This window comes from Schistocerca serialis, chromosome 1 (assembly GCF_023864345.2).
Source record: "Schistocerca serialis cubense isolate TAMUIC-IGC-003099 chromosome 1, iqSchSeri2.2, whole genome shotgun sequence".
NCBI lineage: Eukaryota > Metazoa > Arthropoda > Insecta > Orthoptera > Acrididae > Schistocerca > Schistocerca serialis.
In genome coordinates, this window is record NC_064638.1 from 1,197,065,124 (window position 1) to 1,197,082,063 (window position 16,940).

The 16,940-nt window shown below is 41.2% G+C and overlaps 1 protein-coding gene across 2 annotated transcripts in view; it reads left to right on the forward strand.

The window, feature by feature from the left end:
* The window catches only part of LOC126418843 (scoloptoxin SSD14), a 562,060-nt gene that overhangs the window by 295,860 nt on the left and 249,260 nt on the right, over positions 1–16,940 (forward strand). For both annotated transcript variants that reach the window (XM_050085850.1, XM_050085859.1), the window contains exon 2: positions 2,729–2,830. In XM_050085850.1, coding sequence (XP_049941807.1) covers positions 2,739–2,830 — 92 coding nt within the window. In that variant the 5' untranslated portion in view covers positions 2,729–2,738. The remainder of the gene's footprint in view (positions 1–2,728; positions 2,831–16,940) is intronic.

The window sequence follows — 16,940 nt, forward strand, 5'->3', positions numbered from 1 at the left end:
GCTATTTTGATCAGATGAAGCGCCATCTGTCGGACATTTTTGAACTTTTGTATTTTTTGATTCTAATAAAACCCCAGGTCATTCCAAGCATGTGTGCCAATTTATACCTCTCTATCTACATTATTTCATGATGTATTCAGTTTACAAATTTATACGGACTTTTTGATCACCCGGTAGGTAGCGTCTTGACTCGTGGTTGGCATCGTCTGTCAATGCCCGCTGAGGAATCGCGTTCGTAAGCGGCCTTCAGCCCGCTTAAGGCAGGTCACATTCGTTCCAGACGGCTGCTGCACTGGCGGTTCGCCGCCTGCGGTGGTTGGCAACGCTCGACCCCACATTGTAAAAGAGGTCAAAACGTACTTGGAGACGTTAAAATTGGGATGTCCTACCGACCGGCCGTATTCTCCAGACAGTGCTCCCTCTATCACCTGTTAAGATCAATGGCGCATGGCAACGGCTGTATTGTGACGCTGTGACACTGACGGCGGCGCGTGTACTAAACTTGCACACACAGACTTGGGAGATTGCCTGCCCCCCTCCCCGCTCACCACCCTTCATCTGTCGTACCGCGATGATGGTTGCCGTGTAGCCGGAAAGTTCGACGATATTGGCCTGCCGTCTCAGGTAGGCCTATTCAGTCCGCCAGAATCTCAGGAGAGATGACTGGGTGTTTGTGTTGTCCTCATCATTTCATCATCATTCATGAAAGTGGCGAGCTTGGACTGAGCAGAGGTCGGGAATTTGCACGGGCGCTGATACCCGTGCAGTTGAGCGCCCCACAAACCAATAATCATCATCATCATCCCATCTGCGACAGACTTTGGTGCTGAACTTTGCGACTAGTGATAATGGCAAGATAGCTCTCTCTCCCAGTATCGGCTGTTGTCCGTAGTATGCAGTGAATCTACAATAGACTTGCCAGATGTCACTTCACTGCAATAGGGAAATCAAGTGTGGCTATCATGGACGCCACCGATTCGTTTGACCGACTGCCTTACGACCTGAACTGCTGGGGTATTTTATGGAGCAAGTTAGCGACTAATGTTCACCCGATGTCATTCATCATGACCACTTAGGGCTTCCTATTACGAAGGTATCAGCGGATTTCTTTCTACCATGCTTGCTTAATGAGCTTGTTATAGCATAGGATTGGTTTTTACAACCTGTTGGTACTGTTTTTTGCGTTCGCCATAGCCTTTCTGTCGTCCATAACGAAGGGGTCGAACCTTATTCGGTTGCTCTGACCCACTAAATTCTGCTGAAGTCTGCTGCCTGGCTCGCGAGAAACGCCGATGTTGTGTTTCACACTCATCCAATCTCGGTGGCGAAATGTCTTCATTGTGGCCGCCTCGTGTCGACATTGCCATAATGTAGCGGAATAATTTTGCTCTGGGATTTTGAAAAATTTATCTTTTTTACTGCTCTGTACAAGTTTGGCGTTGTAATCTCACCCTCCCACATATCACTATTAAATATCTTTGTTTATGCAAAAGTTTTGAAAAATTAGAGAGACGTTAGATATACAAAAGAGAAACTTCGCACTTATCTTCATTTTCTCTTGTTGTTGGCTGCAGTTCTCGCATCTAGGGGTACGTTCTTGAGGCTGAAAGTTTGATTTTTGGGTTCCTGTTGAACAGAATATTTGATAAATTCTTTGTTGCTGTAACTTTCTTTTATTTTATCCCATTCTTCTATAGCACACTGACTTCACAATCCTCATTTACAGAAAACCTATAATCATATTGTTATTGACAAAATTGAAAAATGAGTTTTTCCATCGGAAGCATGCCCACTACTACTTACATTCTGCGTTACTCCCAATATCCCAAAGAGTTTGCAAAAGACGAGGGTTTGCAAAAGACGAGGGTTTGCAAAAGACGAGGGTTTGCAAAAGACGAGGGTTTGCAAAAGACGAGGGTTTGCAAAAGACGAGGGTTTGCAAAAGACGAGGGTTTGCAAAAGACGAGGGTTTGCAAAAGACGAGGGTTTGCAAAAGACGAGGGTTTGCACAAGACGAGGGTTTGCACAAGACGAGGGTTTGCACAAGACGAGGGTTTGCACAAGACGAGGGTTTGCACAAGACGAGGGTTTGCACAAGACGAGGGTTTGCACAAGACGAGGGTTTGCACAAGACGAGGGTTTGCACAAGACGAGGGTTTGCACACTTTCTTGACAAAAGAATCATCTTCAGCAAGTTATCATTTTGTAAGTGAATCCAGAAATAAATTTATCAGCGTTAGATTTTGCAATTAATATGAATTTTCCAGAATGAGATTTTCACTCTGATATGAAACTTCCTGGCAGATTAAAACTGTGTACCGGACGGAGACTCGAACTCGGGACCTTTGCCTTTCGCCGGCATGTGCTCTACCAACTGAGCTAACCAAGTGGCAGAGCATTTGCCCGCGAAAGGCAAAGGGCCCGAGTTCGAGTCTCAATCCGGCACACAGTTTTCATCTGCCAGGAAGTTTCAATATGAATTTCAAATATGAAAGGAGGGTGTCCCATTACAGCTTGCAACAGTTCTGTTGAGTGACTCCCCACTTTTGCTTCTACCCCTCTTGCTTAAAGATCGCTGTTCTGTATTTACTTTATTCATTTTAGCGAATGCCTTGATACTTCGGATAACTGACTTTCCACTCGTCACCAACTTAAACTTGACGACTACTCTGTGGCTAATGACATCGATGACAAACATTTAACCTGCCTTCGCCTTTTCGTGTTGCAGCCACACAGAGATGACAGTCAGAGACGACGAGCTCCAAGAGCAGCAGTCTCCGCTGAACAGTGAAGCGCCGCTCACCAAGCCGTGGCGATGTCTCGACAAGCGGTGAGTATCGGCGGCAACGCCACTTGCTCAGTGGGGGCAATCCGTCTCACCTACTGCCGATGCATACGTCTGTGTGTGTTGGTAGCCTACTTGACGAGTTAGTGGACTTCGGGGAGTGTCAGAGAACAACAATCACGCTTTGCCCTTCAAGAACGTAATGCTTTCATCCTCTGTTAAGACATACCTTACTACGTACTATTAACCACGCACTTTTCGTTGAGGTCTAATTGAGAATGTTGACAGGAACTCAGCTGTGGTGAAGTAAGTTAAACTATGTGAGTTCTATATGAAATTTAGCCCTACTTTACCTCCCACTCTATAAAAGGTCTATATATTATCAAAACTATATACTTACAAACTGTCATTAAACTTAAATTCGTATGCTAACCTTCGACTAAGCAGAACTTAATTTGGATTGAACCGTAACTCGCTGTGGCCGAGCTGTTCTAGGCGCTTCAGTCCGAAATCACGCGGCTGATGCGGTCGCAGGTTCGAATCCTGCCTCGGGCATGGATGTGTGTGATGTCCTTAGGTTAGTTGGGTTTAAGTCTATGGGACTGATGACCTCAGATGTTAAGTCCCATAGTGCTTAGAGCCATCTGAACCATTTGAACTGTAACTGGTCTGAATACGACTAATCTTTATATTAAATGTGCAGTTGAAGTAAAACAATTATCAGGATTTAATCAAAATTTGCTACCTCGCATCTTGACAACATTGATGCAAATTTCTCAGAAGCACAACAGCAGCAAGCAGGCAGTCGCTAAGCTAGATTTCTATTTTTAAATAAAATTTGCATACAATATTGAAATTTATGAATAGTGGGCCCCACATGGTTCCCAAGTCGTGCAGCGACCGTAAACAATAATTAATAAGTGACCAAATGAATAAATGTACTTACCCTCCGCCACACACCGTCAGGTGGCTTGCGGAGTATGGATGTAGATAAAGCAACGTAAACCAATTAAATGTATATAGACGCATTACACCATTTAAAATAAACATACAAATTTACCTTTCCACCAATATGTGCCCTCAGTAGTAATACTGTCTGAAGCAGAGGTCAAAAAGTGATACATCGAGAATTGACTACGAGGTGCGGCTAGAAAAAACCGGACTGATGCTGGAAAAAACATTTATTTACAATTTCATGTTATCTCCTATGTACTCTCCTCCTCGGTCTCAACACCGCTCCATACGAATTTTCCACTGTTCATAGCAATGCTGCAGATCATTTTCGGTAAGTCCATACATTACTTCCGTCGCTTTTTCTTTTACTGCTTCAACAGTCTCAAATCTAGTTCCTTTCAAAGCTGACTTGACTTTAGGGAAAAGAAAAAAGTCACAGGGGGCCAAATCAGGTGAGTAGGGTGGATGATCTAAGATGGGAATGTTGTGTTTTGCCAAAAACGTCTTCACTGACAACGCACTGTGAGCTGGGGCATTGTCTTGGTGAAGGATCCATGACTTTTTTCTCCACAAATCGTTCCGTTTTCTCCGTACTCGCTCACGTAGGGTAGCCAGGACGCTAATGTAGTAATGCTGATTCACTGTTTGTCCCTCTGGTACCCAATCAATGTGCACAATCCCTTTGATGTCAAAAAAAAACAATCATCATTGCCTTGAATTTCGATTTTGACATTCGTGCTTTTTTTGTCGTGGAGAACCAGGAGTTTTCCAATGCATCAATTTTGTAAGAAGGTGGGATCACTTTCAATGTTTTCCAGGATGTCAGAACAAATCATTCTTCGGCGTTCCTTCTGTTCAATTGTGAGACACTTTGGAACCATTTTTGAACACACTTTGTTCATGTTGAAACTTTCATGAAGAATCTGCCTAACACTTTCCTTGTCAACTCCTGTTAACTCAGACACTGCTCTGATTGTTAAACGGCGATCTTGTCGAACAAGTTTACCGATTTTTTTCAATGTTTGCATCAGTTTTTGCTGACAATGGTCTACCAGTGCGAGTGTCATCACTGGTGTCTTCGCGGCCATCTTTAAATCGTTTAAGCCACTCAAACACTTGTGTTCGCGATAAACAATCATCGCCGTACACTTGTTGTAACATTACAAACGTTTCACTTGTAGATTTTCCTAGTTTGAAACAAAATTTGAAGTTAACACGCTGTTCTTTCTGTACAGTCAACATTTTCCGACGCACAGACAAAAGGTCAACTACTTAAAACAGACGCCACGGGCAGACTGAGTGCAGGAGGCAGATGAAACTCGAGCAGTAGGCGGAGCGAGAGTCACGTGACAGGCCACGCGACTTTCAGCCTTATTGCATTCGTTTTATTGTTTCACCAGTACTAGTCAGGTTTTTTTCTAGCCACACCTCGTATGACAACGAGAAATCATAAGTGGGCGCTGCAAAGCAAACCCGCTCGCTATGCGAAAAGATGCAGCTAAAATAAAAATAAGAAGAAAGAAGTATAACATACAAAGTGAGATAAATATGATATAATACTAAAATATTTTACATGAAATGTAATGGCGTATATAACTGTACTACGTGGTTGACAAAATTTTTGTCAATATATCCATTTCATGTAAATATTTTAGTATTATATCATTGTATTTTACCCCACTTTGTATGTTATACCTCTTTCTTCTTCTCACTTTTTATTTTAGCTGTATCTTTTCGCATAGAGGGCGGGTTTGCTTTGCAGCGCCCCCTTATGATTTCTCGTTGTCGTAGTCAATTCTCGATGTATCACTTTGTTCGACCTCTGCTTCAGACAGTACTACTACTCAGGGCACATATTGGTTGAAAGGTAAATTTGTATGTTCATATTAAATGGTTTAGCCGGCCGGAGTGGCAGAGAGGTTCTAAGCGCTACAGACTGGAACCGCGTGACCGCTACTGTCGCAGATTCGAATCCTGCCTCGGGCATGGATGTGTGTGATGTCCTTATGTTAGTTAGGTTTAAGTAGTTGTAACTTCTAGGGGACTGATGACCTCAGAAATCCCATAGTGCTCAGTCATTTGAACCATTTTTTTAAATGGTTTAATGCGTCTATATACATTTAATTGGTTTACTTTTCTTTATGTACATTTATTCATTTGGTCACTGTTATTATTTTTATTCTTGTATTTGTAGCACCGATGATAGCTGTTAATAAGTTGAAATCTATTTGCAAAAGTGAATAAATAAAACATGATTTTGCGACTGGGTGCTGCATATTTGGTAATTTTAATATTGAAATTGCTGCGTACTACATGCTGCGTACTATGTGGTAATGTGTAATGATAAACCTTCTTTAAATAGTGGGATGGAGAGCGTAACTATTCCTATGAAATGATATTCAAAGACAATGATTTTTGGAATGAAGTATGTGTTCAAAAAGAGTACACCATGTGATATTCACAAAACATTCGCCTCAACAATACTATGCTTAACACAACGAACAATGGTTTAAAAAGGGTACAACGTTAAGAGAATTTCTATAAAAGCCAAACAGCTTAATAGTTAATGTCAGAGTATGACTTAGGGAAGTGGGGCAGTCTCTCTCTCGGCTCAGCCAGTGAACAAAGTTAACTGACAACCATTCCGACAAACTAGATTCGCAGTTCTGCAGTCTTACCTTAAACTCCTTTTTTTAAAAAAAGAAATGCTGTTATTCAAAATTTATATTACTTTCGCCTTTCAATATATACATATCATCCTTGCTGTCCTTTACAATAAACCTATCTTCATCTAACAGATACAATCACAAGTCAACACAGCACTACTAAATACGTCCATCGACCACCATACCTCAACTAAGAATGTACCAGATTGCCCAGAGGCAAAGATTGTGTCACAAGAAAACCAAACATTAATACTAACCTAACTTGCTCTGCCTGTGACTTGCACATCAATGACTTACAACAATCAAAATCTCTAAACCTGAATCTGTTGAAATCGGAAAGATTGAACTAGTATACTTGGAGTCTCGAACACCGAGCTAAGGCTTGTTCTGTGCACCTGTGTGACGAGTTCTCAGTCAATCAACAGCCATTCAGTACCTTCCGAGCACTCCGCTGTGAATGTCGTAGCCAATTCGAGCATCAGACTTGATCGTAACGTTAGTGGAATTTTACTCCATTTGTTGAGTGTTGTCATCGCTGATGGTGGTGGCAAACGATAAATTCTATATGAAGAAACGACACACAATTTGCAGGGTATACGCTCTCTCCCATCGCAAAGCATGTTGATGCGTCATTTTTAACTGGCAACACTGCAATCGACGTCCGTGCCTCGACCGGCGCGAACCTCCGTCGTTCGTGAACCGGACTATAGCAATTTGTTACTTGGCAATCGGACAACTTAGTCAACACACAAAGACAGAGGTTGCCAACCTGGGGTAATTACCTCCAGAGAGATAAAATGAAATTTTTAGGGAGGTAAAACAGTAATAAATTGTTCTAAAATCAATAGCGCTACCTCGTTAGAGTAATAATTTATAGATAGGTAACTAATTCTGAAATTGGCAAATATGAAAGCATGACGCGAGACGGTGCAGGCCAGATAGTGTATTAATGACATTATCTGAAATTCGTGTGCAGTCGGCGATGCCAACTAGCCGCAACCGGCACTTGCTTGGTGTGGCTCTGCCGAGCTACCGGCTTGCTCACTGTTCTTTCAGTCGCTCACCAAGAAAGTCAACGGACACGTGCCTTTGCTCCTGATCTAAGCTGCGAACAAATTTGTTCCGTCAGGCCTCGAAAGACGGCACACTTCCTGCGGCACATACCGCTCTCTGCCCGCCCCATATTATCACGACACTCGTGTTCGCCAAGCCGCCTCCTGAGCATGCCTGATTTAGCCGTGTATGCTGATTCACGGTTCTCTCTCATTGCTGCATTTGTCATGGACGCTTTGGAGCAGAATTTTTCACCCAGTCATGCAACGAACCTTGTCCATATCTAAGTTTTATTCAAGGAAAGCACAAAGCTGAATCGTACGCTACACTTCTGGATAAAAATTCTTTATATAAAAGAAACAAAACTGCATCCCTCATTGATGCAGTTCTTCGGAAAATAATTTAACTTCTTGCTACGCAGCCTTTCTCAGAAGATTGCAGGGAAACTATTCGGTAAAAATGTTTCCCTTCTCTCATATCTACTTTTATGAGTGTCTGTTCGTTCTGCCCGTATTCATTAAGATACTTCGAATTACCCAGATCGATGTTCGAAGAATTTTCAGTGAATTGTGAGTGCGAAGTCAGATTGCTAATCTGCGGGAAGCAGACACTGGCAGTCTGAAGTTGTCGTATCTCCTCGAAATGCATCCTACAGCCATTTCCAAGACTTTCAAAATCTTCTGCAGTCCATCTTCCACTTTTCAGGTGTCAAAACTGCCAGGCTGATGTTTGTTTCCTTTTTTCGAAAAGTTAATGAGCATTGTTGCTACTTTCCTGTTGCTCCACTTAAAATTACACATTGCTGAATATAAAATATCAATAACATATCTAAATATTATGACCGAAAAAGAGCTATATCTCTTTTTCGCCATTGGAGATTCGTTTGTCTTGCGTAAAATTTCAAACTGTCCAAAGAATATCTGAATACCTAAAGCGCCGCGCGGGGTACCCGTGCGGTCTAAGGCATCTTATCACGGTTCTCGCGGCTCCCCCTTTCGGAGGTTCGAGTCCTCCCTCGGGTGTGTGTGTGTGTGTGTGTGTGTGTGTGTGTGTGTGTGTGTGTGTGTGTGTGTGTGTTAAGATTTTACCACAAACAACAATACGTTAAGCTGCGTCCACACTGAGCTCGCCGCTCCGAACCCGTCTCGCTCATTGGCGATGTATCAAAAGAACCGGAGTTTCCACGCGAGATCCGTTTGGACGGGGTTGCACCGAGACGCATACTGGTCCCAGTTGGAACGCATGCAGGGTCGCAGCTGGAGCGAATCAGGACTGCAGATGCTGTATTCACTGTCCTGTACCGTCATTTAAAACAAAAGAGGAAAAACCCGTCGTCAGCGGGTATCGTCATTTTGAAAAGTGGTGGAACATAAGATGGAAGTGAGTTTTTCAGTGAACTGCTTGCTACCGTTAATGAACAGTTAGAAAATCTTTATTGTATGTCGTTCGAAAAGTCTGAACATCTGTTGTACCTTGACACTCAAAACAGGAATATTCCGCAAATACTCTCACATTAACTTTCTAGCATCATTCACGAGTTAATCTATTCAGCACATCAAAAGTATATCAACGAGTGTCTTATAAAGGAACTTATTATATATATATATATATATATATATATATATATATATATATATATATATATATATATAATAATTCGACTCTCATACCAAAGATTCTTTCAAAAAGTATTTAACACTGACGGACAAAAGATTTATGCTCTTCGTTTATTAGTTTTATTAATAGTTACCTTTCGTTGTTCTCATGTCCTCGTGATAAGACGTGCTGTGTAATTACTCGTGAAGTTGGGTTAAATAATGAAAACAACTGCTGAAGAAAACTTTCTCATTTACGATACCATGGATGCCAGCTCCTGTAACTCTGTAAGATCATTATTTTAATTTTATATGGATAATTTAGATGGAGGCGACGGTGTTCACGACGGCGCTGCTCAACAAGAGGTACGTGAATGTGTTCACCTCCTTCCCATCGTGGCCGCCATTGTCAATTTCGATATTTAGGTCATATTTGCCGCGACATTCAGAACCTGTAGTTTTTCTTTTCATTTAATTAGGAAGTCAGATAATTTTCTTTCTTAGAAGAATAAATGCATTTAACCATAAGTCTTTTTAGCCAGGCGTCGGGAATGATAGTACTTAGAAAGTACGTGCCTTTACCCCGATCGTACGTTCGCATACATTTGAGTGCGTCGCAACGTAACTATACTCATGACCCATTTCCTTTACAGTATTAATTCTTATTTTGAACCACTCACTCGCGAATGTACTTGCCCTCTTATTGTGTGTAATCAATTGGGTGTATCCTTTATAACATTACTTTTAATATTCAGTGGCTTAGTTTCCACAATTGACCTTTGCCTGTGTCGCAACGGCGCTTCATGCGAAATATTTGCTACCCGACAATCATACTCACTCTCATTTCAAAATTACGACGCCGGCTGACTGAGCTAACAGTTTAAGAGGAGGGAGTTACATCTTTGAAGTTTGCATATTATTCGGTTCATCGTTTTCGCAGCTCACAACACTTACAACCCACTGCCAGTCTTAAAATTATTTATGTGAGAATTATTGTCCTTAGTGTCCCACAATTCCAACTCCCCACCCTTTCGTTCGTAAAGATCTATACACTGAGCTGACGAGTCATAGGATGGCTGTTAATACCATATCGGGCCTCCTTTTGCCCGGCGTAATAAAACAACTCGATTTTGCTTGGACTCAACAAGTCGTTGGAAGCCCCTGCATAAATACTGACCAATGCTTCCTCTATACCAGTCCGTTAATTGTGAAAGTGTTGCAGGTGTAGGATTTTGTGCACGTACTGACCTCCCGATTTTTGTTAAAAATGAAACTCCTCCAGCTGTACTTAAGATTCCATATTTGTCTACTAGTTTCGACGTTGCGTCAACGGCATCTTCAGATCCGTACGCTTTGATGATCTCAATTGTGTGTGGCTGAGTACTAGAAGTCCACGGTGAGACCAAACGTGCTCCACATCAAAGTGTACGGGCCTGAAGGTGGCATTGACGCAACGTCGAAACTAGTAGCCAAATAAATATGAAATCTTAAGTACAGCTGGAGGAGCTTCATTTTTAATAAAAATTATATCAACTGATGTCCCACCATTATCCAATTTAAATATGGACGTACGAAGACCTCTCGATTACCCCTCTCATATGCTCGATTGGATTCATGTGGGGCGATCTCGGTGGTCAGATCATTCGCACTAATTGACCAGAATGTTCTTCAAACCAATTGCAAACAATTGTGGTCTGGTGAAGTAGCGCATTGTCATCCGTAAAAATGCCATAGTTCTTTGGGAACCTGAAGTCCACGAATAGCTGCAGATGGTCTCCAAGTCATTGTTCCAGTTGCATCAGACGGTCCAGTCCATTCCATGTAAACACAGCCCACAACATACGGAGCCACCACCAACTAGCACAGTGCCTTGTGGGTAACTTGGGTCCATGGCTTCGTGGGGTTCGCGCCACATTCAAACCCTACCATCAAATCTTACCAATTGAAATTGGGGACTCACCTTGCCAGACCACAGTTTTCCAGTCGTCTAGGGTCCAACCGATGTGGTCACGAGCCCAGGAGAGGCGCTGCAGGCGATGTCGTACTGTTAGCAACGGCACTCGCATCTGTCGTCTACTGGCATAGCCTATTAAGGACAGATTTCACCGCACTGTCCTTACTGATCAGTTCCTCGTACGTCCCACATTGATATCTGCGGTTATTTCACACAGTGTTGCTTGTCTGTCAGCACTAACACTTTCACGCAAACGCTGCTGCTCTCGTCTTTACGTGAAGGCGTGGTGAGAGGTAATACCTGAAATTTGATATTCTCGGCAGACTCTAGACACTGTAGATCTCGGAATATTGAACTGCATAGCGATTTCCAAAATGCGCCTGCCTCAAACTACCACACCTCGTTTGTTAATTCTCATAGTGTGGCCATAATCACTTCGGAAACCTGTTCACGTGAGTCACCCGACTACATACTAAAGCTCCACTGCTGCACTGCCCTTCCACACCTTGTGTACGCGATGCTACAGCCATCTGTATCACTATCCCATGACTTCTGTCACCTCAGTGTCTGTTGTTCAATTTCTTTGTGGTTCTACTTCATGCTGAATGAGAACGCAACTACAGTCGCCGAATCAGCATGCCTGTGAGCAGAAAGCAGTTCATGACATATGAGGGATGCTGTGACTTGTCATGTTGTATTCTTCATGCCGACACAGTGTGATATTCATTTCTCGCTTTTCACCAGCACACGTTCGCAGTGGCGATGCTCCGCAATATTGAGTCAGAGGATCCAGCTCCAGGAAGGCTTCAATGCGCCTGCGAAATACTGTCCCGCAATATGCAGTGTCACGGACTCGAGACACAATGTCGCGAACTCATTCGAGTTGCTGCCAAGACACAGCTCTGCGTCAATGAGTCACTACTTTGCGTACTAGGCGTAAGACTACTGCAGCGTACGCTTTTATCATCTGTCTGTCTCTCTTTCTCGGACATAAATACGGTGATGCTACCCTGACCGGATATTCTCTTTACTTTTCCAGGTAATAGCATAATACTGATACGTTTCAAACCTTCGATGAACAGAATTGTTGCAGCACCATACTGATGAATATGTCCATGTGTAATTAGATAAATGGCATGAACCGCAAGTATATATATATATATATATATATATATATATATATATATATATATATATATATATATATATATATATATATATATATATATATATATATATTGTAGGCTACTGAAGGTGTGTGTTTCATAATACACTGAGATGAAACAGAAGGGAAAATACTGATTATATTAATACAGTTGCAAATAAACAAAAACCCAAACTCTTCAATATAGTTGGAATCATTTCCAATACATTCTTGATTGAAAACGCTACATCTTCGCAACACTTTATTTTAAAATGGATTATGGTGTGTTTCTAACTCTTAAATAGTCGAACTTAAGACAATTTTTTCTTTCAGGAGCCATGCTATTTGAAAAAAGATCATACAAAGAAGCGTCTGTGCAATGGGGTTTTAACATGATAGTTGATAAATCTAATGAAAAGCCCCGGTATGTTCTGTGCACTATAGTCTTAACAACAGAGTGTATGTAATCAAACACGTCAAACCACTAAGAAAGAAGTTATGTAGAGTCTGCTGGATAAGACATTGAATTCTTCATATGCAAAGAAGTTGCAGTACAAACGTCCTGATGGATTCTTCTGACTACTACTTTCACAAGTCAGCAGAAGCCGACCTTGACGCTTCATACTGAATCGCTGAAACCAAGAACCGGTCTCATCAAGCCTAGTTTGCTGGATGCGGCCAAGCTAGTCCTAAGAGGGAAGAGAGAAAAAAGACATTTCTTTCTAACACAACCAGAAGTAATATCGAGGACATGAGTCTGGATATTTCGGACACGGTACTCAACGAAACAAGATGATTTCTTTGCATTGCAGTTAGATGAATTAAGAAGCTGCATCTTGTTCCCAGCTGATCGTCTGTTCGATCATAAAAGGTGACGGCGTGGAAGAATACTTGTTCTCCCAATCACTGGACATCACCAAAAGCGGTGAACTGATTTTCTAGTCAGTGAAGAATTTTATGAAGAAAAGTGAGATGCATTGGTCGAAATTGGTAGGTATGTGTACGTTCCAAGTTGGGCGTTGACTCTGGATTCCACAAAATGGTGAAAGGAATTGCTCCAGATGCACGTTTCCCCACTGCATTATCCATCGCCACAATTTGTTGAATGTACTCACTCATATAGTGAAGATTGTAAATCATACCTGAAGTAATGCAACAATCACAAGAGCTATCAAACAGTTGTGCCAAGAAGTTAGGGACTAATTCGGCGTGCTCTGGTCTGATACAGAAGTACGATGACCCTCCCATGACAAAATGTTGGACAGTGCTACAGCCTGGACAAGAAACTGCCTTGTTTGTGGACAGGACGAGGACGGGAAAGCAAAAAGACTTACATGTCAAGATAACAGATAATGTATTTTCAAAGTGATATAGCTTACTGATTTCTTCGTATAAATAAATACGCTTAACATCGACTTTCAAGGAAATATGGCGAATATTTTGACAACTGATACTTCGCCAGCCTCCTTCACAGACTGGAGTTTAACCAACGCAGGACTGATAGACATTTCGATGTTTCCTGAACTGATAATGAAGATAGACACCAACAGTGTAAAATGCTCATTCGCACACGAAATAAGTTAGCACTTATCAGTAAAAAATTTTATCAGCAACGATTTACCTGAATTGGAGAATCGACAAGGAGTTGCCTGGGTTTTAAGACCGTTTGCAATGAATGAAGACTTGTTTTCATGTAGCGAAGTTCGAGCCAAACTACATGAATGAACACTTCACACTGACATTTCTCTAAAATAGAACCTGCACCATTTTGGAGAGAGTGGTGACGAGTATCTATTTCATCAGAAAAAGCCTTAGGATCGCCGGTTCTACTCGCCACACTTTTTAAGCATGGATATGATATGAAAATAGAAATAACCCACAGCAACCTGCAACGGCGCTATTAGCTTTGCTCGTCCTACAGAAATAATGTCCACTCACCTTGCAATGGTTTCTTCTTCTGCAGTCCCGCCCACACGCCTTTCCTGTTAAAAACGAATAATGCTCGTCTTCTAGGAAAGCTGTAGTAGAACCAGTATGGTTCAAATGGCTCTGAGCACTATGGGACTTAAAATCCGAGGTAATCAGTCCCCTAGACTTAGAACTACTTAAACCTAACTAACCCAAGGACATCACACACACCCATGCCCGAGGCAGGATTCGAACCTGCGACCATAGCAGCAGCGCAGATACGGACTGAAGCGCCTAGAACCGCTCGGCCATAGAACCAGTAGCATTACATGAGCCCATCGGGTGTAACAAATGTTTTTTTAGTATCACATTAGCTGAGCGATTAATTGAAAGGCAGTTAGCGAGTAAAAACTACAGTATATTGTCACCTGTTCTATACAAAACATCACCAAGCCCGTGCTAATCTAGGTTTAGACACTGACACGCGATCACATTCACTGGTATTATCCAACTTCTGGTTGTTAACCGAACCCGATACCAAAAACCCTACAAAATTTGACCACTAAGAATGTTCAGTTGGCGGTCACGACTTGTACAATACGCCTTTTGGATTTCGTGTGTTCAACAGTCACCGTTTGCATATTAAAATCTAATTTTTACATGTTCGTGTTCCTCACACGTTGTAACCTCCCCACAAAATATAATTAAATATTATTTGGTTAATGATTCTATTTTTCGTGTAACCTCACAACAAAACCGGTTCCCATTTAATGTACCCACAAAATACTTTTCTCGTTTAATATAAGCTCGAAACAGAAAAATTCCTAAACTTCGTAATAAAAAATAAATTCAGTAACCTGGTAAAATTTGGACGACAGCAGTGCTGCGTCATGGCCCTGTAAGATCATTCTGAATAAAAAGCAAAAATTCTCACCTCGATAAAGTCGGCAACTATCTGCTCTTACAATAGCTCTTTTCCGGCACAGCTCTGTGCAATGCTGGCCTATACATTTGTTATTTATGAAAGGAAGCAAATGATTTTTCTTTTGCAACAATCGGAATGATCATGCATAAAAAATATTAAATTCTTTAAATTGAAATGAATGGTTGTTATTATTAGGACAATTTAAAAAGATATACATGGGAGTTTACATAATATTACTAGCTATGAGCGAGGCTGCTTTTTTTTTTTTTTTTTTTTTTCCTTATACAATAACTCAGGCTCCGGCATCGCTGCACCGCGACCGGCCCAGCCAAAACGATACACCAGACCAGAGCAGACACACACACACACACGCACACACACACACACACACACACACACACACACACACACACACACACACACACACACACACACACACACTGGCAACAACTTACTGCTACTGCTACACAGTTCGTACAGTCAACACTACTATCTGGTCAGCGATTTCCTTATACCTTGCATATCGCAGGCAGCGCATGAGCAATACATCGAAATTACATCTGCTTGGACCTCTTACATAAAATTACATCTGTATTACATCTGCTCGGACCTCTTACATAACCCTCCACTGGCGGGGCAAAAATTTGGCGGCGATGGTGAGTCAATTGGACTTGCCATGAGCAACAAATTTTTCTTAATTACCTACGTTTACAGTCAGAGTATATATATAAAGGGCAGAACATGAAATGAAATAGTGCACATGCACTGAGTACAGAACATATCAAGAAATCACAAAATGTATACGCAATGAGAACGAAACATATTAACAAATGACATAAAGTGCATACGCACTGTAGTATTTTTTTTACCATTTTACAAGAACCAGGATAGGAAAGGGAAGGATTGCATCATGGTTGTAGCACAGTAGGTTGCACGTAGCTGCACTGAAAGTCCATATCTTTCTACAGAAGCACAACACCAAGTGAGACAATCTGAAGTTCTCTTCCCTGAACTATTAATCAGTGTAGCCAAGACACTGAAATGTCGTATGAATATTCAATGTTATCATTTTGGTAGTACATCAGGTACACCAAATAGTGGAACCATAATATCTCCATTGTTCAAGGTAGTGGACACCATGATGTGTCAACACCACACTCTTTCACCAACGTAGAATTAGTGCAGAAACCAAATATAGTGCTCCATGATCATAAGGATAGACAGGACAAACGTATATTGCAGTAATTTCTGGTAATTAGGTCAGAAAATGGACATTAAGTCTTATGCTAGTCATCATTGATAATTACACTAGTCTATCAACCGATTTGAGTAATTGGTGGCACTCGTTGCCTAGTTACTAAATATTTCTGTACTATGTATGGAGTATTACAGAATATAATTCATAAGTCATCTGATGACAGTAAATATTGGCACTCATTGGCCAGTTACAAACCATTTAAAAGTGATCATTCAAAGCAAGAGTTAATTAATGGCATACCATTTACATAATTCATCTAGTTATAGTAATCATTAGCACTCTTTGGCCAGTTACAAACCATCAGAAGTTATCCTTCAAAACAGGAGCTAATGAGTGTAGCATCAAGCTACTGGTATTCATATACAATAGCATGTAGGTGACATAATACAAAATTAAGAAACAGTGGCATTCATTGGCCAGTTACTAAACATGTAGCAAGTATTGAATAGTACAAAACATTTATCATTCAAGTGACATACGACATATTTAAAATAATTATTGGCACTCATTGGCCAGTTACAAAGTATTCTTATATTTTTATAAAACCTTATTCAGTATTATTCAGAAGTCATCATTCAAAATGAGAGTTAATTATTGGCATAGCATTTATAGAGTACAACAAAAATATTATTTATAGAAATTATTGACATAGCATTTATACATTGTTACAAAACATCATTCAGTATTACTTAGAACTC